Source organism: Streptopelia decaocto (genome assembly GCF_964273445.1).
Source record: "Streptopelia decaocto genome assembly, chromosome: 1".
NCBI classification, from domain to species: Eukaryota; Metazoa; Chordata; class Aves; order Columbiformes; family Columbidae; genus Streptopelia; species Streptopelia decaocto.
Window position 1 is genome coordinate 53,503,992 of NC_138663.1, and position 16,607 is coordinate 53,520,598.

Genomic DNA, 16,607 nt, shown 5'->3' on the forward strand with positions numbered 1-16,607 from the left:
TGCATCAGTCCAGAAGGGTGATGTGAACCCTTCCCTGAATGGTCAAGAGCCTTATATGTAAGCTATCTTCCAAGAAAGGATAGAAAGCATCCATTCTTGTTTATCTGGACATCTATAATCAGAAAATAATTAAGTGGTCTGGACCTCCATTGGCCACTGAGACAATATTTGCACTGATTCTTCACCTTGTAGATGGGAGGTACAGGTAAAACAGAACTTCAATGATCTAGATTGTCTTCTGGCTGTGACTATTGCCTATAAAACAATACAACTGAATACATAACTCATTATTCAGTGCATGGGAACATAGATACTTAAGTTAAAAGGGCTGGATCTCCCTCCAAGCGTACAAACAAATAATGAGTGATTTACAACAACTAATTAAACTTCTGCATTATCACTGAATCTGTTTACTTGAAATAACAACGAATACAAGTTTTTCACTCATTCAAAACTTTGCTTGCCCAAAACTTTTAGAGATATACCAAACAGCATTAAAGCACATTCCCATTCTTCAGTGTTTTGCTGGCTTTTCTTCCATGTTCAAAAACCTGATGCAGCTATAACTAGGAAGATAAGTTGAGAAACACTGTGAGAAGAGATATTTGCAGACATTTCCATTCAAAATTTTAGAATTCGATTGGTGGGATTATTTACAGCACAAAATCCAGTTTCTGGTACAAAAGATAGGTTTAGAGTCTAAGCCTTATAGTAAAAATACTGAATGGCAAAGATTATATAATGCTAATAATTTTAAAATGTTTGACTTAATTTGCACAAAGAAAACCATGGAAAAACAAACCAAATATAAATATGATATGGTTTTCTTAATGTTATAGGCAGCCTGAAATAACACATCTAAGAAGCATAAAATGTCCCTTTTATCTTACATGAAACTTGAAAGTTTAAATTTAATGTAAAATAAATGTGATTTGCTATCAGAACAAATAACAAAGAAACTGCTGTACTGACTTAATCCAGCATTTTTGTGTCTAATTTGGTAAAAACATCAATGATTCTTATTATCTGAGGCAACAACAGAAATCTCACAGAGGACTATGGATTTTGCAGCAGTCTAAATTCTGCTTACTCGAGAAAATTGGATATTTATTTTGGAAGCGACAAGCCGAAAGGCATCTGCCCAGCCCTTGGGCAGCTGTTATGGAGGTACCCCAAGGAGGAATCTGGGGATGGGGTCCTTATCAATGGCTTTTCTCCTACCATGTGTCCACTGCGTTTCTGGCTGTCAGCAATTCCACAGCAGCCCTGGCCTTTTGGTATAAGATGGCCAAAGCCCTACTTTTTTTTTCTGGAGTCGAGGTTAGCTTGAGTGGGCTGAGAATAGACTATGGGTGAAAGACTTCTAAGCAAAATCATGCAGGAATCTCAGCTCTTGAAGAACAAGGAGGTCCAGGTATAGACTGGGTGCCCAAAACCCCAAGCTGCTTTACTCTAGGCTTGTCACAGGTTGTGATACATTGGACCAAGCATGTAGATGTCTCTTTGTTTTTAAACACCCCTCTATCCACTACCAATTCACAGCCCACTGCCTTAAAAAAATTAATTCTTGCATGTCTCTTAAGGAAAATGAAAAGAATTTCACTTTAGGCAAAGCAACCTTGTTGGTACTTCTTCCAGTGTTGTGTATCTGCAACACAGGTTAATTTAGGCAACCATCATGAAAACAGGACAATCTGTTTTCTATTTTAATCATGGCAGAGAATATATTTATCTCCAACCCACTGAGTTACATACTACGTATTTTTAAAAGCATAAAACTTGTTTAATGGGACAAATCTTGCTCTCAATCACCTGCATAAGTTCATTCAGTTTGATTAAAACGAGCCTGTAAAGGAGTAATTAAGAACAGAATTTGGAACACTACTTAATAAGCTGTCTTTAACACAGTCAGTCATTTCCTGTCTCTAAAGAAACAGCCAACCTTTGATAAACACAGATAACATCAAAGATTTGTTTGGTTTTTATTCGACATTCCAAAAGATATCGGATGAATAATGCTGTTTGGTTTTCTTTTTTTTTTTTTCCCAACAACTCTCTGAGGTGCAGCTGTCTTGAACGTGTATCACTGTCAGTGTAACAGATTGGCAGGACCACATCTGGAATATGAGCAGTTTGATCACCCATGTTCAAGACATCTGAGTTAAATTGGGAACAGCTGCAGGGAAGGGCTACTAGGATGCTCATGGGGAATAAGAAATCCTTCTGAAAGGAAAGAAAATAGATTATTTGGTTTAGTTTTGCAAAAGAGAAGGAAGGGGGTAGAATTATTCCCCCACATGTTTAAAAAGAACAATCAAAAATAGGGAAACAAACATTGTAAGTTAAAGGACATATTAAAAAAGTAATAAATGGATGCAGTCGCATCATGTGGGCTGTAAACAATTTCTAACAATGAGATGTGTAAGATTCTGGAAGAACCTTCCTATTGGAGTAGTGGGGACTATGTAATTTACAAGAAAGCTTAGTTGGTTTATGAAAGGGTTAATATGATTGCCAGTGGCAGGAGAGTGAACAGGGTATCTTTTTTGGTCCTTTATCCTATATTTTACTGATTATTTAGTCAAAGGAACTAGATCACACTTGACTGTATGGCAATTTAAAATAATAATTTCAGATCATAAACAGCAAGCAACTGAATTATCAAGCTACTGTTCTAACTCAGCATTAATCAAGTATGTATTTATAATGATTTCTTTACTTATTTTCCTTCTTTCCATCTCCCAAACCAATGCCTCTACACTGGGAACTTTTCTTACGTGATTACTTGAAAATCAAGCATAAGCAAATGTGAGCATTTCTCTAAACACTGTGTTTTTGTCACAAGTAAACCAGATCGGTAGCAATGTTTAACACTGCTACAATTGTAAAACTTTGGTGGTGACTGACAGTTTTGTTTTCACAACAGCAATGTAAATAATAGAAATCAATAAAGGGCTGCAACATCATTTTGAATCATCACATTTTTTAACAAAAGAGTTGCAGTATGTTTAGCATCACAATCTATTATTAACAAACACAATTACTGAAAACTTCACTGTAACTCCACAATCTGTGGCCAGAAGTAGCTTCTAGTCATCAAAACTGGCCATAAATATGGCTTCAACAAACCCTGAAGATGCTGTGTTTGTAGGATCCTTGAAGAATAGTTTGTTGTTTGTTTGTTTTTTTTTGTTGTTTTTTTTTTTTTCCCCTAAACCAGTAAAAAAACCATCCTGAACAGGCAGCTAGAATTGAATTTCACTGTGCCTCCAGAGGTGCAACCGGATTATATCCTTCGTTCCATTTGTTGCCACTCTGAACTTCCCATGCACCCTTGAAGCTATGGTCTACTAATAAAATATAATATAATTGTTTCAATCACCATATAGGAAAGGAGATAGGAAGAAGATTTTGGTATGTGATAACATGTTTATTTATTACACAGATATTGCCTTTCTTTGCCTCTATCTAGTGAACACTTTAGTCTTCACAGAATCATAATTCAGATCAGAAAGTTGTTCTAGATGCCATCTGTTCCAAAGTAATGGTCAAAGTAGATTTGATTAGATTAAGTTGCTCATGGTCTCGTTTGGATGAGCCTTGAACATGTCTGAGGACAGAGCTCCCACAGCCTCTCTGGGCAGCCTGCTTCAGGATTTCACCACCCTCCAGGTAAAACTATTTTTCCTAACTTTTAATGAGCCTCTTCCCTGCTGTAACTTGCATCTCTTACCTCTCATCCTATCACTCTGCATTTCAAAGAACAGTCTGGCCCCATCTTCACTATACCAACTATTAGGTAGATGAAGTTACGAGTTTCTTATTCTTCAGGGACAAAAGGAGTGTGAAACTGGTTTTTGTAGTCTAGCATTGACAGGGAAAGAATATCTCTGCAAGGTCTCAATTCAGACAGTGCTGAAACTTCCTCCAGATATTGCTATCATTACACTACATGTTTAGCTGAAGGACTGAAATTTAAGCAATGCACAACACAGAGGTGTAGCTCAGGATGATGAGTGGTCAGCTGATTATCTGCAGCAGTTTCTATATTTTGAGCATCTCAGGCAGGAAGCAATTCCTGAGCTCCACAGCCTCTGGGATTTGTGCACTTCAGATTCTTTATTCCAGCCATGGAAAAGAGACTCGCTAAGCTCCTACAGCAGTTACTGGAGGAGTCAATAAAATAAAACTAAACTGCAGTACATGTATCCAGTTACAGCTCAACATTTTCCTAGTGAAATTTTTGTGTAATGTTTGAGCAAATCCACAACAAACGTTAATTGCCAACACATCACATACTTCATGTAGGGTTATGGTGATTTACATCGGCTAAGGATATGCACCAGGGAGTGAGGTGATATTTCTGTTACTCCTGGGACTTAGTTATGTTTCCCATTTTGTGGAAATAATGCAAATTTACACAATTTGGCTCACAAAAATAAAGCAATGATTGCATGCAACAGGCTCTTCTCTGTGCAATAAAATGCTTGGAATTACAGGTTATATTACACTTTTGAGCAATGCGTAGGAAAGCTAAGAAGTCTAAATACTGAGCAATTAAACTGTTATTCTGCTGCTACGATTTTAAGAGAAAGATGCAGACTTCTTTTTTCTGTTTTCCCTGTAACTTAGTAAACACTCAACTTCTGTGTTACTTTTCTCCATCTGAAATTTAAAGGCTGTTGAGAAGATAACTAAATTCTACGGCCATTTTTGATACAAGTATAAGGGCCTCTAGCAGATGGCACGATTTTCCATTTTCCTCCAATTCCATCTATGTAGAAGAATGTGTAATTTAAAGTAGTGGCTGGTATACTTTAAACAATTGTACAGTCTCTTACACGTTCTTTGTAGTAGTTTTTCTTACTCTATCTCTTATCAAGCTTTCTGGCAACTAAATTACATCTATTTCAGCCTTTCTCATTTCAGTTGGACCATGCAGTCAGCTTCAAAGGTGACACATAAGGGGCTGGCTTGTAAATAACACATTTACAACTGCATTTGAAAATAAATAATCACTTGCTGAGGAGGATGGAAGAATTTACATTATACCCACTTAGACTATCTCAAATGCAACTCTGTTGCTGCTAATCTTTGAAGACAAGTAATAATCCCATATGAATTTCCATGCCATGGTGTTTAAGAGGCATAAAGATACAATGCGATATCAGATAGGACAAAACACCAAGAGTAAAGAGCTGAATAGTGCAATATATCATTTCAAAACCTCCTAGTGAAACAATATTTCTATCTACTGTCCACTAATAAAAATACACAACTCCTTGAAAACATGAGTGTTGATAATTATTAAAGCACTGCATTCATTGTTTAAGCAAAATATATGCTGGCCTCAAAGAAAGTCTTTGGAATATTTTCTTTTAGTCACAAATCTACAGTAATATCCTCTTGGGTAACAATGAAATATTGCAAAATACATAAAATCTGCAGGTATCAGAAACAAACAAGAAGAAGCACTAGCCTACTTGTCCTTGTGTAATCAGCCTACATTCATCACTTCAGTATATTGCAATATCCTGCAAGATTCTGGATAAAATGCACTGTATTTTTATTAAATTATATTTCAAATTTATAGAAGGACTGCAGTACCAATGTATAGAGCCTAGATATTTCTTCTAGCTGTTAAATCTTAGTCTAAATGATAACTACTGTTTGTTAACTCTTTGATCTATACAGCTGTTCTAGCAGCTAACAAGCATACCTGAAAATTCTGTGTATAAATTGTGGTGACCGCTCAGAAAACAGTTGTGTTTAAGAACAAGAAAGTGTGTCTACAGTGCCCCAGCTTCGCGCACACTTCTAATTGCCATATGTCCACAAAAATAAATATTCTGACTTTGGAAATGTGGATATATTATCCTTGGTTATATTTATATTCTTCTATGAAATCATTGTGTACTATTACAAAGCCCTTGAGAATAGTAAGGAATGGAGTTACTGTGTGGTTTTGGGTCAGATTCTGCTCTCAGTTACAGAGACACACATTGAAGTAACCTCATCAAAGTTGGTCTATTACTCTGGGTTTATGGCATTCTGGGATCAGACCCTGGCTCTGAGAATTTCATTTTCATGTGAGACTTAACTTCAAATACAGTTTCCTTTGCTGTTTGTTTGAAGCAGAGATGATTATTAATACCAATTTTTACTGGAAGATCATGCTTCTATCACCCTTTAAAATTCAAAATACACTTTGCTTCATGATGAAGCTTAAAAGAATGATAAGATATCTCCATCATGCAATGAAATGACATCAATATGTGGTAAAATTGTCACTAAATACTATATACATCTGAAGGCAAAGCATGGCTTCTTTTTCTCTCTCTTTATATATGCACCGTAACACATATGTGGGTCATCCTATGTACCATGCTGCGAATCGTCTGTATAACCAAGATTATTCCAGTTATTTATAAAGAAACATGCATATTAAGCACACTCAGTGATACATTTAATTGAAACTCAAGAGGCTACCCACTGCATATTAGAATAAACATAACCTATATTATGTTTTTTCCCCTCTCATATGATTTTATGGACTGCTTTTGCTCAGAATTAACTTAAACATTTTATCACTCATCTAGATTGGTTTTGAAGCTATGTTTAGCTGTGTGTAATGATCAATAATATATACTCCCTCAGAGCCTACTTCAGCACCTCTTTAATCTTTAGCCAAGATTATCTACAGTATCTACTCACTAATAAAAACTGCCAGTATATTATGTTTAATAATGTATTTGTCATTTTATCAGATGTTAAATTTAACCACAACTGTAGCTAAAGCTGTCCAACAACTGACATCTGAAATCATTACTCAATTCAGCCTGCCTGTCTGTCTATGCTTACTCCTGTCTTGTGAGCTGTACAACAAAGAAATCTCTCAAATTCTCTTCAGTTGTTCTATCATATAGCAAAATAAATTTAGACATAGGCTGATTCATTTAACTATTCATTCTTCTATTCTAGACCTTTGGCCATCAGAAAACTGTGTAATCTCTGTAAAGAAAAGCCTGCCTCCATGGAGTTGATCTATACCTAGTTTGTATATAAAACTAAACAGGAAAAGGACTTGCAACAGTAACATTTTGTCTCTGCCTAAAACATTGAAATGTTTTTGAATACTCACATATATACACAGCATGTACGTTTTTTTCCTCTAATATCCTACTAGTACTGTTACATACTCTGAAAACATCAGCAGTTTATTTTAGGATTTTTCAAGAGAACAGAGTATTTTAAGCATATATTATTGAATATCAGCAAATAAATATTGAGGTTCTTATATTGCAAACAAGAATATTTGCACCAGAAACCTGACTCAGCCATGACCTTTCAAAAGCAGCACAGGGAATGTGTCATGTGATTTGTATTTCTAATCAAAACATCCTGAATTTTAAATGGCAAATATTTGCAGTGAATTGCTTTTGTACAAGGTAGAGACTCATAGTTCTTGGAATAAATTGTTCATATAGTAACATTACTTAAAACATAATATCAGGAAAACACGTGCATGATGTTGTGACAGAAACTGGGAGATAAAAAAACATAACAGTGCGATTCTCCTTTATCCATTTTAGCTCTCTTTCCTAAATGGTAGTACAAAACCACTTTCCCTCCGTTACCTTACCTATAAATGAAAGGAGCTACTGTGGCAGTGTTGGGGTGGCTGTATTGCTGTTGCTGAGGAAGTTGGACGACACCGTTTCCCGTGCCTTGGCCACTGCTTGAAGCCGCCGAGGCTGACAGAGCCATGGAGGACGCCGGGGTGAGAGCTGCGCTTGGTTCTTTCCCTTCAGAAGAAGCAAGACTGGAGGAAGGAGAAACCTTCTCACTAAGTTGAGATTTTGGTGTTGACTGGGACTGGTTTCCTTTTGTAGTCCTCAGTTTTTCAACCTCCTTAGCTCCCATGCCCGTGGATGAAGTGCTCTGCTTCGCTGTTGGCACCTTCGATCCAGGTTTCGGGATTCCACTAGAAGAGGGTATTAAACTTTCCTTCTTGGCTGCTGTCATCTTGCTTCCCTTTGGGATTAAGCTTGCAATTTTTGAGCTCTTCTTTGCAGAAGTTTCAGTGACTGGGTCCTTTTCTTCCTTGACTGTTTTCTCAGTGCAAACTTTGTTTTTGTCCCTGTTCTTTTCCTCTTTGTCCTTTGGCTGTAGCAAAGACTTTTTATTGCTGAGATTTTTGCTTCCAGCTTTTGGAGGGGCTAACTTCGGTGATACTTTAGGACTGCTACTTGTGGAGCCGCCGCTGTTCACCCCACCACTTAAGACATCCATTTCACCACACTCTGAAAAGGTATCATCCTCTCTCCCACTGTCACTGGGTCCTGAGCTCAGTGACAAAGGAGGTCTCAGAGCAGTCCTGGCATTAACCAGCTTGAATTTTTCCAGCATAGATTTTTGTCCAGATGAAGGGGGCTTTACGCCTTCAGAAGGGGGTGGCTTCAGCCTCTCTGAGGATGGAGTAGGGGAGGTTGCAGGACTAGGCTGCTTCACGGAGAGCATGGTAGAGGTCGCACTGTGTTTGACATTCATGGATTTGCTGCGCCAAGGCTTGCTGGCACTCGGAGAGGGTATGGCAGAGACCTGCTGCTGCCCAGTGCTGGTGGGATGCTGCACGTTCCCATTCATGCCTGCAGATGGGTGAGGGCCTTTTGGTGAATCTGCTTAAAAACAGAAAGAACCATATGGCACAATTATTCTCCCATACCCTGCTTGAAGGTGATACCATACTGCTCTAGCATTTAAAACGGTTATATGTGATTTATAACAAACATAATTTACATGTGCATGGAACACGAAGGATGTTAATAAAAAATGCCTTTTTTCCCCCCACCATCCTGGTGTTGTGTAATACACCTGTGAACTCAAGAGCACCTTGGAAACACCTTCCTTGCAACCATTTAATTATGCAAGTTGAGATTTTGGTGTTGACTGGGCCTGGGTCATTTTAAAGATTATATCTTTAATAAGTCATAAAGAAATTTTTCCAATCACTTGTTAACAATAAAACACTTAGACATTGAAGAAAAAAGATTGCTACAAAATTGGAAGAAAAACAAAACCAGAGAAAGATAGTTTTGACGTTTAGTGAAAGCAAAATGCATGCTAGAAAGCTGAGTTTTAGGTGGGAGGCAGAAGACCGAGTAATATTAGAAATTAAATGGGTATGATCAATATCCATAAAAGCAAAAAAAAATGGCAGGTCACTATACTATTTTGGTTTTATGTATAGTTAGTGACCTTTGGTAGCTATTTCAGGAACTTAACCCAGCACACTTTCATAGGTGGGAAAAATATATCAATAATTTCAACAGTGTTAGTACTCAAAAATTACAGTGATATGTCGTCCACATGGGTACAGCAACAATAGTTGTTTTGGGCTGGAACCTCAGGTAGGTACAGAAGACTTATTTACATGGCTCTGGTGCCTTCGCTACACTTATATTGTCCAGAAACTTCAGTGAATGTTCTTAATTAATGGGAACAATACTACTTCTGCAACATTAAAACTGTGCTAATTGACAGCCATGATTTTCAAAGAGTCATCTAGTTTCATTCAGAAAAACAGACCAATTCACAAAAGGATTAAGTTCTTCTTCATGAAACTCATATTTCCAAGACAAACAAGTATTCATATTACTTTGGAACACCAGAGAAGTGAAGTGGTAATAGCAATCAAATACATGGTACATAGCTGTTTCAGCAGATGACCTATTTTCTCTTTGTGTATCTATCTTGTCTTGCCATTCAGTCTCAGGACTACCAGTGAATTAGGCATTAGCCTGCCTATAGTATATCAAGTTCAGTATGACAAGAAAGCCTATGAAACATGCAATCCAACTATAATTCATGAAATGGGAAAAAAAATCCCAGTGCTTGATGTCTTACATACACGCATGAAGACAAACACATGCCTTGGGGCCCCTCTGTCTGAATAGTAGATAGATATAGTAGATGAGGACACTGAAGACATTTGTACTTTCAGCACAGAGTTTGAGGTTATGCATCATTTTCATTTTTGTAGTCTCAGCTCTAAGGTCCTGGTATGGATTAGACTACCCACCTGGAAGTCTGAAGGCCACAAATACACATAGGAAAAGGAGGATTTTGAGCATCCTGAAAGGGAAGCTGTTTTTTCTTTAACAAAGAAAATGCAAAAATAGGAAAATCTACTTCTCTAAAGAATATGTAAAAAGTTTTAGTTTAAAAATAATTTTTTAAAAAAATCTGATCAAATGTAACATGACAGAAATGTAACAGCTTTTACTTGATTAACACTATTAACACCTGTACCTTGGCAGGCTAATCACCTCCACCTTCAATAGATGCTGTATAATTCCATCTGCCCTTAGCTTTCCATGTGCTCCTCAGCCTAAATTGCAAACCCCACAGCACTAAATGAGCTCAGTCCACCTTCAGAGAAGGTTTCAAGCAGCTCTGCTACGTCCAGTTACCAGGTAAGAAAACATTAACTAGTAAGGGTTGCCTTAGAGTATTTTTTGGGACAGGTGAGGCTATGGCTTGTTCTGCAGCTGCAGTTAGCACCATGCACATGGAGCAGCTTTGGTGGGCAGCTGCATAGCAGATCCCTCCCTTGTGACCATGACAGGAGTTGTGGCTGGGCCCCCACTATTTTCTGGTGAACCTCAGATCCTGGAAGAGAGCCTGGGGCTAACAACAGCTGTTAGAAATTTCTGCAGTCCTCAGGCTTCCTTAATTTATACCAGGGATCAGGTCAGTGGCTGATAGCCCAGGAGTGGGTGTGCACAAGGACGTTCTTGCACACATCTTGTCTTGCACTAAGCTTGTCTTAATTACACAGGAGGATTGGGGTCTTTAGCTGTACCAATAATTTTGCAGAAGAACAATTCACTGCAAGAATATGCAAAGCTAATGGAGAATACATGTAACAGTCTGTGAACAGCGGGATGACATGACACTGTTGTATTAATTCTGTTACATTTGTATGGCTTCAGGCTATTAGTTTTACTTAAAAAAACCCCACAAAACCAAAAAACAATTAAACAGTGTTCTGATTATAAAGAAGCATATATGCCTTATCATATTTCCTGCTATATAATATTAAACTCACTGGGGGGGGAAATTGTAACAAGAAGATTATTTATTGTTTCATGAACAGCTTGTTCTGCTACCCATTAGCAAAAGAACACAGGTTCCTGGAACCACAGGTAATCATTTGATGCCTATGACACAAACCATAAAGAGCATCAAAAAAGTTACAGATAACTTTAACTTGCCTTTAATCTTCAATTTAAAGTGTAGCCTTAATGTTTCCATAAAGAACGTGGGCTGCACGCTCTCAAGAAATATTGAGAGTCTCTGTCTGTTTAAAGATGTGGAATAAAAAGATTTATTTCCCCCTCAGAATGGATGCATTACTTAAAGCTGAACATCATTCATGGCTCTCTGCATGTTCAGTTTGGTCTTAGCTTTAGCTGTTCATTATATGAAATCTGTCCCCACCTTGTGGTGACTTTTAAATAGTGAATCCCAGCTGTGACAAGGAATTCCTTTCTTTTGGGAACTAAATTTTTGCAAGAAGACAATCTTCTGTTCAGCCTGTAATCCCCTAATTGCTGAAATGTTGAAAACAATTTTGCATTCTGCTTGAGAGCTCTGTGCTTCAGAGCTCAGCCCAACCTGTATTGGAAAAGCAGAGCAGCAACACCCCCAGGTGTTCAGTGCAAAAAAAGAGATTTCTACCAGAACCCAGCAGGACTATGACAACAGAATGGACCATTTCAGTCCACTTTTCACAGGCTGTTGCACAAATAAAGGACACATGAGGGGTTCAACTTAGGCCCAATATATAATCAACCTCCTCTGTCTTCTCATCAGTGACCTTTGCTCTGTTCAGTGCTGTTGGAGAAGATGGAACCTCTTTGACAACATCTCCCCCACTGCAGAATAGTTAGAATACATAATCTAAATAGTCTGTAGCAGGCAGATGCCCATATTGCAGTATCCAAGTTTAGTCACTCACAATAAAAAAGATTAGTAGAAAACAAAAGAGTGGCAAGGGACTACTATAAGGAAATTTGGAGGAATGGGAGGTCTATTTGATGAGAGAAAAGAATTCAGCTTCTTCAACTATTCCAGCTGCCCATGAGAAAGTAGCTCCCTGTTTTTGGCACAGGAGGAGAACAACACCAGGGAAAACTGGCAAAATACTGACATCAGAAGAAACATAAAAAAATTAGCTATAGATGTGTACATACTGGCCACAGCATGACAATTTGCATCATCGAACAATGGAGTTCCAGAACAGTTTCTTAGAGTTGATATGGGCAAAATAAGCAAATACTGGTGAAACCAAGTTTAGCCAATACACAAAGACCATTTTATATTATTAAATTATGTTGAAAAGCAAGCAATTAAACTGCATGACATAGAGACCCTCATCAGTGTTCAGACACAGTGTTTCTAAGCTCTACAGTATAAATATTTGGTTTTAAAATTTGACTTGCATTAAAGCATTTTATCTTTCCTTGATTCAAAATGCCCTGGGTATCTTCCTTATTAGCAATGTGAATAATTACTTTATTCAAATAGTTACATTTTCATAGTTTTATTTTCATCTTTATTTTATTAAGTCAGAAGCAAATAGATGTGACGTGACCTGGAAAACAGATGTGTTCTTTGAAACCCATCCATAAGCTGCAAAGTTCAGCCAAAAAAAAAAAAAGAGATCAGCTCACTAAAGGTGCACAGATGAGTTCCAGATTATGGTGTGTTTATTTTTTTGGTGCATTCCGTGTTCCTGACTTAACCACAGCTACATACAGTTACCTGTGTCACAGCAATGGGTTTCGTCTGTGGGTGAAAATTGGGCTATACTCAATAAAGAGCAAACTTGCACTCGCTCATGGGGACTAAGTTTCTTGCTGGGCGAACTACTCCCTAAGCAACGTTCAAATGAGATAACATTAATGACATACTAAATAATGAAATACTAAATAAAAGGCACATACCACATCTTATTTAGGATCACCGTCAGGTCACCTTTAACTCTGTGACTATATATCTATTCCCCACTGTGACCGATTCGGAAACTGTGTTATGCAGGAATCGATTTCTAGTATTACATACAACTGGATTAAAAAAACCCCAACACCTTATGCTGTATGCCTTTTCTGAGGTCTTCTTATAGCACATACTGTAAGGCGTACAGCAGAGAAAAATGTACCAAAAATGATCTTCCCTTGAAGAGGTCTAGAGGTCCCAACTTCTAACAACTATTTACCTAGTGTAAATCATCTCTTTTTCTGCTTCAGTTTATGCAGCACTCACACAAAATTACAAGCTATTTACTATATGAGTTACATCTCAGAAATTAGAGTGAATGGGCTGTATATCCATTCAATGGAAGCTGTTAGAGTTATCTTGTTCCAGGCATCTGCATCAGATGCAAAATTTGAAATATAAGGTTTATTCTGTGTGTCACATTGTAAGGAAAAAATCAGCTTTTCAATGTATAGTCACAATTCTTTTTTTTTTTAAGAGGTGTTTGTTATTATTACTATTACTATTGTGAGGGCTGAAGTCTGTTTCTAAACAACTTATTCAGAAACACTCAGGTTACAGAACATCCTTAAAATACTTAAAATACTTAAAAAATACTAAAAAAAAAAAAGAAAGATTACTCGGAAATTTAATTGTAATAAAAAATTCACCACTATAATAATAAAATTTAAAATATGGCATGGTTCAGTTTTTTTTCTCTTTAGGCAAAGAAGTAGCATGGTGAATTCAAATGCAGATTCTCATCTGTTCTTTTAGGGTATAAAAAAGAACACCACTATCCTTGCACTCACAACGGTCATTTTCTCTAATTAACTTCTGCTTTATACTTTAAAACAAACTTGTATTTGGTTTAAATTATCATGTGAAAACAATGTTCTTCCATTCATCCTGCTGCTTCAAAAGAAAGAAAAAAGAACAGATAGAAACATCCTTGGGATGTCTATATAGTACTCTGTAGTTGTGCAACATTAAATTTTCTATATCCTCTAAGTCAATTGAATGATTATACACAAACAAAGCCACCCCTTTTCCTCCTGCAAGTGATGACTTCACTAAAAATCTCATTGAGGTTCTTATTCTGTGCTGTGAAGGAATGGGAAAGTAAGAAATCCATCATGCAAAAAGCCACATAAAAGTTCGATGCAATGCAAACCTCAGCAGTCAAAAAACAATTTCCAAGTAATGAGCTAAGAATATTAGGATCTACAAGCATGTCTCACCTTGAATCATTTCACACTCTCACATATTTCAGTGGCAAACTTACATCAACGTTATGAAGCAATTCTAAAACCTAAACTGCTGTACATACCTTCACTCAAGCAGCCACATCTCCTACTTCATAACTTCACTATTGTATTTGTGAACTTTACAGTGTCTGCTCAGTTTTCACTCTGATCTTTTTCTAATTTTACTCTGGATGTCTTACCATAAAGAAGTCCTTGATAAAATAAATCCCATTATAGAACTATCCAAAACATTCGGCCCTGATAGTAAAAATAAAGAAATAACTATTGAAATGATGGTTTTATATCTTCAGATACAGCTAGGGGCAAAGTGTGTTCATCAGAATTTTGTAAAAAAAAAAAAATCTGGATAGCTGCCTGTTGCTTGGATGAAGAACATTCACTGCATACTTCTTCCTCCCACAGGCCCCAAGGATGCAGATGGGTACTATGTATATTGTACCATTTTCAACTGTATTCTAACCCAGAGATATGAATAAAATGCTGTTCATTATACAAAGGGAGAAAGAAGGAGGGGGAAGGGGTTGGATTAGTTACACAACTCAGAAAGCTGAATTTTTGCATTATTATTTCTGAGATAAAGCCTGAAGAGGCACATTTTCCAGGAAAACAGTGTTGGGCTGGGAGAAATTCAGGGACTTGGGAAACTCAGTTTCTTTGTAAAATGTACATTCATAGTTAACAGGGGCAATAAACCATGAACACTGAATTCAAATCCCTGAAAAGTTTTATTACATTTGACTTCACTTCCAGTCCTCTATTCAGACATATGTACACCCAATAAGGTTCTGGAAGAATAGATGCATGTAATATTCTGATGTAAATATAATATTCTAATTCTTCTCCATTACAGGGTCAGATGCAAAGTCTCCTGAAAATTATGACAGTCTTCCTTTGGGTATGAGAAGACTTGAATATGGACAGAGATTATAGGCATGCAATACGGATTAATTTCAGAAATATGACTCAGCGATACTTCCATGAAAGAGTTTTCAGATCTGAACTTGAATCCCAACTCAACCACAAGTCTTAATTCAGAGTCCTACCTCCACAGATCTTCCTTACCAAGTCTTGATAACACTTTCACTTCTTTGACCTTTGAGGATTTTTTTCTCTTTATATATTCCCCCCTACTCCCCCTTGTATGTTAGGTAAACTTAGTATACTAACTTTTATTTACTTACCTTTTTCATTTCCGTTTGCATATTGTGGAGGTTTGTTTTTGTCAATGCTGTTAAAGCTCTGGCTTCTCCGATTTAAATTAGAAGCTCCCTGGACTTTGGTACTGCTGCCTGCAGCTGGTACCCTTGAGGGTCCTGGAAGCCTGTAATGGTAGAATAATAAATCAGTTCATTTTATATAATGCAACATATAAAGAAGGCAATATGCAAATATCAGACCAGAATTTAAAACCAACAACTGAAAACAATGATTTCATGTAAGTAACAATGAACAAGAGGATTCAAATTAGTTAGACTCCACAAATGAAAATAAAAGCTTATCCTTACACACACAAAAGGGAAAAAGATGCTTTCTAGAGGCACAAGACATATAAGAAGATGCTTTGCATTTGCCATTAACATTGCTAAAACAGATTCACCCTAAAAAAACATTAAGTTGCAATATCAAGTGTTATTTAAATCTGTCACTTTTGAGAAGGATATGTTACAGAAATTGATTAGGAAGTGCAACAGCACATAGTTGAGAAATATTTCATATCTCTTGCTCTAGCAAATGTTTCACAGCTGTGTTTAGCACAAAAGCTGACTCTTTAGTTATCTTTGGTTATATTTCAGAGGACTATTGGCTAAAGCGCTTCCACTTTTAAATGAAAAATATTGAAAATACACACTTCAGCTATTATAGATGCTACAGATGCATGTATATCTTTCAGATAGAAGTATGTGGTGTAGACTATACAGTTCACTTGTTAGTATTTGCTGCCACCATCTGAACCTTACTGTGTGGCTATGTTAAGGAAAAAAATGTAGGATCTGTTGTTCTTGGCATATGTAAGCCTGCATCTTTTTTTTCTGTTTGAATCAGTTCTCTGATGTAAGATTCTTTAACGTATTAAAGAATTACTTCAATCTTTCTGCAGCATCTCTGTGGGCACTCCCAGTCCTTTCCAATTTTGTTATGTGATAGACAAAATGAAATGCTCAAATTATCAGGAGGCTTTTGCCATAGGAGAAGAATATCTCCTTTTTCTTACTTACTGAAATGCTATGATGGTTTTAACAGTGGCAATACAAATTATACCAGAGTTATTGAATTCTGTTAGTTTCACTGTATTACAGA

The 16,607-nt window shown here is 36.9% G+C and overlaps 1 protein-coding gene across 6 annotated transcripts in view; it reads right to left on the reverse strand.

Annotated features, from left to right (window-relative positions):
- The window catches only part of NAV3 (neuron navigator 3), a 268,312-nt gene that overhangs the window by 128,023 nt on the left and 123,682 nt on the right, over positions 1-16,607 (reverse strand). For all 6 annotated transcript variants that reach the window (XM_082055777.1, XM_082055776.1, XM_082055774.1 and 3 more), the window contains 2 exons: positions 15,491-15,630; positions 7,643-8,678 (listed from right to left, as the gene is read on the reverse strand). In XM_082055777.1, the coding sequence (XP_081911903.1) occupies positions 7,643-8,678; positions 15,491-15,630 (1,176 nt within the window). The remainder of the gene's footprint in view (positions 1-7,642; positions 8,679-15,490; positions 15,631-16,607) is intronic.